At 40.5% G+C, this 6000-nt stretch overlaps 1 protein-coding gene across 1 annotated transcript in view; it reads left to right on the plus strand.

Annotated features, from left to right (window-relative positions):
• UQCC1 (ubiquinol-cytochrome c reductase complex assembly factor 1) overlaps positions 1-5603 on the plus strand; it is a 150679-nt gene extending 145076 nt beyond the window's left edge. Inside the window, exon 10 of the mRNA XM_073683536.1 lies at positions 4430-5603. Coding sequence (XP_073539637.1) covers positions 4430-4564 — 135 coding nt within the window. The 3' untranslated portion in view covers positions 4565-5603. The remainder of the gene's footprint in view (positions 1-4429) is intronic.
• The last annotated feature ends 397 nt before the right edge of the window (positions 5604-6000 follow it).

The raw sequence follows: 6000 nt of genomic DNA on the forward strand, positions 1-6000 counted from the left end.
ATTGTTTTTCTTTCTTACATGTATCAAAAATCTGCCAAATTAGTCAGTGAAATATTATTTCTTCGGATGGATTTTCCAACTTTTAAAGGACACCTGTCAGTAGGATGAACCTTCTTAAGCCGTCTAGATCAGCATGCAGGTCATGGAAAGGTGTATAAATTGAGACCTTGAAATCTGTAATCCGATGTCTTATTCCAGAGAAACCCACATTGTTTTTATATGTAAATAAGCTGTTAAGATCTATTGTCCGGACACAGATCTCCCTCAGAATCTACCTCCATAAATAAATAAAAGGAGGAGTTACCAGTGTGAGGTGTAATGGTTATTACCAGTGTGAGGTGTAATGGTTACCAGTGTGATGTGTAATGGCCGCTCTCCTGATCTCACTGCAGGGCTGTGTGTGATTATACCGGACACATCTGCAGGTTCCTCTCAGCTTCAGCCTCCAGCTCACAGGCAGACCGGGCTGCAATACAGCAGAGCTGTAAGAGCTGCTGCAAATGTGTTTTTAAGGAGACAAAGTTCAGTTCTACTGTTCTGTGATAGTTACATGTCTCACACTGGTATCATCCCCTTTATTAAACATAAGTTCTGGAGGCAGATTCTGGTGCAGATCAGTGTCCGGCCCATAGATCTCAACAGCTCATTTACATATAAGAAAAACATGAATTACTCTGGAACAAGATATCAGATTGCAGATATCAAGGTCTCACTTTACTCAGCTTTCTGTGACCTACATGCCCATATAGACTGCTTAGGAGGGTTGATCCTACTGACAAATGCCCTTTAAAGCAACCCCTCTCACCAACATTAAATGTGACTATAGATTTATACTGTGTAACCACCTTAATGAATTCTCTTTAACAATATTCACAAAAAATAATCCTATATTCTGAATACACTATCCATTTGGCAACTCATTCAGTTAGATGTATTTTTCTATGTCATTTTATAGTTTGTACCTTTTACAATTCTACACGTTGCCACCTAGAAACCAAGCACTGACAGAATTGTGATAGCTTAGCTAGTAACATATCATGCTATATCTATTGTAAAGTGATTTCTCAATATCGAACTACTACTGTAAATACAAAAAAAAAAGCACAATGCAGGAAATTCCCTGTGCAGGACACAGGGAGATGTCAGATTAACCTAAAACCATCAGATAACGCTCTTATCTGATATATCAGCCTGAGGCCCTTTAAACCTTAAAGGATACTTTTCATGTTATATATTTTTATGTGTGTTTCCCCCTTTCAAGACACTAAAGATTAGTGGGCTTCTGGGTCCTGAGACACCCAACAATAGCTCAAAAGACTGCTCACAAGTGGTCAGCTCCTACATGAGCATGCACATTAACCCATAGACACTTCTGAGCCCATACACTGCTCTGTATATGTGACCTGTATGTCAGATCTTTTAGTGTAATTCCAAGAAATGTGAAATGGTTTATAATACCCGTCTTTTATGCAAACATCAGCTGTTAATCTGCCACTTAACAATACAAAGTGAATGTATCAGTAAATAGATCTTTACACCTGATGAGGCTCATGTACTTACTTTGAAAGTCTAAGCCAGAATTGTTGTATAATCCCATTATTAAGATGAGTACAACTGGAGATGAATTCCTAAAATACTAATTTCAATATCCGTCAGGAAACCTTTCATAAAAGAACTAATCATCTTTTCTGATGTGAATGTTCAAAGTACATAGGCTTTATCAGATCTCAAATATCCGTGTAATAATGTAGGCAAATAATAAAGGATGGTGGTGCTAGTAGGTCTGCCTTGGTATACCTACCGCAAGTAAGACAACTACCACAGGTTGTTGAGGTTGGTAATGTGAAATAATCAGATAAGACTTGCGCTAGTAAGGTTAAGGCTTTAGTTAGTAAAATAAACTGATAGTGGATGCCAGGAGATATAAGAAAGATAATTTTATTAGAGGTTAAAACAATTTGGGGGAGTTTATTTTACTAGCTTAAGCCTTACCTTACCAGAGCAAGTCTTTTCTGATTATTTCCTAATAATGTATGCAGTTTGCATTGTGAAATCCCTGGACAGATCTGCTTTAATGTCACTGAATAGAGACTCAAGTTGCTCATTTAAAGGGAGTCTGTCACCAATTTTGATTAAAAACTGTTTTCTCTGCTGCAGATCTTTCAGTTCTCTGAATGCTGAGCTCTGTATAACCCCGCCCACACCACTGATTGGCAGCTTTCTGCCTATGCACAATGTACACAGAAAACTGCCAATCAGCAGTAGGGGCGGGGTTATACAGAGCTCGTGAATATGGAGGACTACATGGCAACATGTTTACTAGCCCTCTAGTGATAATCTCCTGCTGATAAAACAATGATTTTATTAAAAAAAACTACAGCAAGCAACCCAGTGACACACCGCTGGAATCAGGGTCTCTGCCCCTAGATCATACTGCTCTCAGATGGGGCAAATAAAAATCTCCATCCACATGAATGTGCATATACTGAGTAGCTGAAATAGCGGCTGATAAGCACTATTAGTGTGTGTCTCTCTCTCTCTATATACAGTTGTGCTCAAAAATGTACATACCTTGACAGAATTTTTCCTTTCTTGGCCTTGTTTCAGAGAATATGAATGATAACAAAGACTTTTTCTCCACTCATGGTTATTGGTTGGGTGAAGCCATTTATTTAGTCAAACTACCGTGTTTTCTCTTTTTAAATCGTAATGACAACCAAAAATATCCAAATGACCCTGATCAAAAGTTCACATACCCTGGTGATTTCGGCCTGATAACTTGCACAGAATTTGACACAAATGGGTTTGAATGGCTACTAAAGGTAACATCCTCACCTGTGATCTGTTTGCTTGTAATCAGTGTGTGTGCATAAAAGCTGAGTGAGTTTCTGGAATCCAGACAGACTCTTGCATCTTTCATCCAGCCACTGACCGTTCTGGATTGTGAGTCATGGGGAAAGCAAAAGAATTGTCAACGGATCTACGGGAAAAGGTAGTTGAACTGTATAACACAGGAAAGGGATACAAAAAAATATCCAAGGAATTGATAATGCCAGTCAGCAGCATTCAAACTGTGATTAACAAATGGGAAATCAGGGCCTCTGTAAAAACCAAACCACGGTCAGGTAGACCAACAAAGATTTCGGACACAACTGCCAGGGAAATTGTTCGGTATGCAAAGATAAACCCACAAATAACATCAGCTAAAATTCAGGAGACTCTGAAAACCTGCGGTGTGGCTGTTTCAAGATGCACAATAAGGAGGCACTTGAAGAAAAATGGGCTGCATGGTTGAGTCGCAAGAAGAAAGCCATTACTGCGCAAATGCCACAAAGTATCTCGCCTTCAATACGCCAAACAGCACAGAGACAAGCCTCAAATCTTCTGGAACAAGGTAATTTAGAGTGATGAGATCAAAATTGAACTTTCTGGACACAACCATAAACGTTATATTTGGAGAGAGGTCAACAAGGCCTATGATGAAAGGAACACCATTCCTACAGTAAAGCATGGAGGTGGATCACTGATGTTTTGGGGATATGTGAGCTACAACGGCACAGTAAACTTGGTAAAAGTTGAAGGAAAGATGAATGCAGCACGTTATCAGCAAATACTGGAGGCACTCATCAGCCCAGAAGCTGCGCATGGGACGTACTTGGACGCTCCAACATGACAACGATCCAAAACTCAAGGCCAAGTCGACCTGTCATTGGCTACAGCAGAACAAAGTGAAGGTTCTGGAGTGGCCATCTCAGTCTCCTGACCTCAATATCATTGATTCACTCTGGGGAGATCTCAAGCGCGCAGTTCATGCTAGACAGCCCAGGAATTTACAGGAACTGGAGGCTTTTTGCCAAGAAGAATAGGCAGCTTTACCATCAGAGAAAATAAAGAACCTCATCCACAACTACCACAAAAGACTTCAAGCTGTCATTGATGTTAGAGGGGGCAATACAAGGTATTAAGAACTGGGGTATGTGAACTTTTGATCAGGGTCATTTCTATGTTTTTGGTTGTCATTAAGATTTAAAAAGAGAAAACACAGTAGTTTGACAATAAATGGCTTCACCCAACCAATAACCATGAGTGGAGAAAAAGTTTTTTTGTTATCATTCATATTCTCTGAAACAAGACCAAGAAAGGAAAAATGCTGCCGAGGTATGTACATTTTTGAGCACAACTGTGTGTGTGTGTGTGTGTGTGTGTGTGTGTGTGTGTGTGTGTATATATATATATATATATATCAATGTATTGCGTGTTCCTTGCTGAGATATTTTATATTTTTTTTATATTTTTTGGGGGGGGATCTCTTTTCATTTTGGCAAAATTTTTACAGTTCAACATTAATGATAATTTCAGTTGCAGATGATGAAGCACTTTATCTGATACTTTAACTCTTTATTCACCTATTTTAACCTTTACTTTTTAGATGCAATATCTGGATTCGCTAAACGGAGAAGATCTTCTCTTAACTGGTGAAGTATCTTGGCGCCCCCTTGTGGAGAGTGATCCTCAAAGCATCCTAAAGCCATCTCCCCCAACATACAATGATGAAGGACTTTAAAAATGGTTGACGATAATACGAATCTCTTGAAGATAGCACGAGGTGTATCTAGCCCTAAAGACCGAATATGCTTTGTGGGAAACTGTTAAAAACACAGACAGAAAGTATTTTTTTTTTACACTCTGTGGATTGGTTTACATAATTTTCAGGGACTAGGTAAAAATGTTATGGACTCGACTACTGAGCCCTTTCTTGCCAGGAGAATCAGTGTTTGGTATACTATGCAATCTACACGTGGCCCAATGGTATTAAAGGGGTTGGCCACTTTATCTTCATTTTAATAAATGTGTTGGTGACAGTATTTTTTGGAACTTACTAATATATAAGTATTACTGGTTCTCCACTCCCCTGTTAGTACAACCTTCTCACAGAGACTGCGCACCTCTGTTCTCATAATGGCTGCTGATGGAGGAGCAGGTGACCAGACCTGTCCATCAGTCTCCTCCAATTAAAAAAAGCTTTCCCCATGTGAAGTGCATTCATTTGGAGGAGGCTGATGGCCCGGGCTGGTCAGATGCTCCTTCACCAGTAGCCATGATGAGAACAGCAGAGCTGTGCAGTCAGTGAGGGAAGGGTGTACTAAAAAGAGGGAGAAGAACCTGTAAAATTATGTATTAGTGCAACAGAACCCTGTCCCCAGTACATTTGCTATAATAAAAGTAAAGTGGCCAACCCCTTTAAATATTCTGCCAAATTTCTGCACGCCATGGCACTGTGACCATGATCCAGTTATTACTCTTAATCCAGAACTGACAGATACCATGAGAACATCATAGAGTATTCAGTTGGCCTATTTGGAGTGGGAATGGGTGGGAGAGCTTTAAATGCTGATCTTTGTGTTATGTTGAACTAGAATATTGGTTTCTACTGATGGAATAAATTTTATTGTTTAGATGTTTTATCACTTATTTTTTTGAGACTTCTTCTACGTTGAGGACAAGGTCTGATCGTTTGTTTTTCTCTGAATCATGAGTAATCTCCAAGTTTATTTGCACAGGCATAGTGTAAAGCCCCCGTCTCACATAGCGAGATCGCTGCTGTGTCACGGTTTTGGTGACGCAACAGCGACCTCACCAGCGATGTCACTATGTGTGACACTTTGCAGCGATCAGGCCACTGCTGTGAGGTCGCTGATCGCTGCAAAGTGTCCTGGACCATTTTTTGGTCGTTGCCCTCCCGCTGGTCAGCACACATCGCTGTGTGTGACCAGCGGGAGCAGCGATCAGGCTGGTAACTATGGTAAACATCGGGTTACTAGGGGCACACGCGCTCCTAGTATCCCGCTGTTTATCATGGTTACGAGCCTGCTAAAGTGAGCGGTAACCTCCCGCTCACTGTAGCAGAGTGGTAACCATGATAAACAACGGGTTACTAGGAGCGCGTGTGCCCCTAGTAACCCGATGTTTACCATAGTTACCAGCCTGCTCCTGCTTCAG

The sequence above is a fragment of the Phyllobates terribilis genome, unplaced genomic scaffold (genome assembly GCF_046119375.1).
Source record: "Phyllobates terribilis strain yellow unplaced genomic scaffold, ASM4611937v1 Scaffold_5__5_contigs__length_657084704, whole genome shotgun sequence".
NCBI lineage: Eukaryota > Metazoa > Chordata > Amphibia > Anura > Dendrobatidae > Phyllobates > Phyllobates terribilis.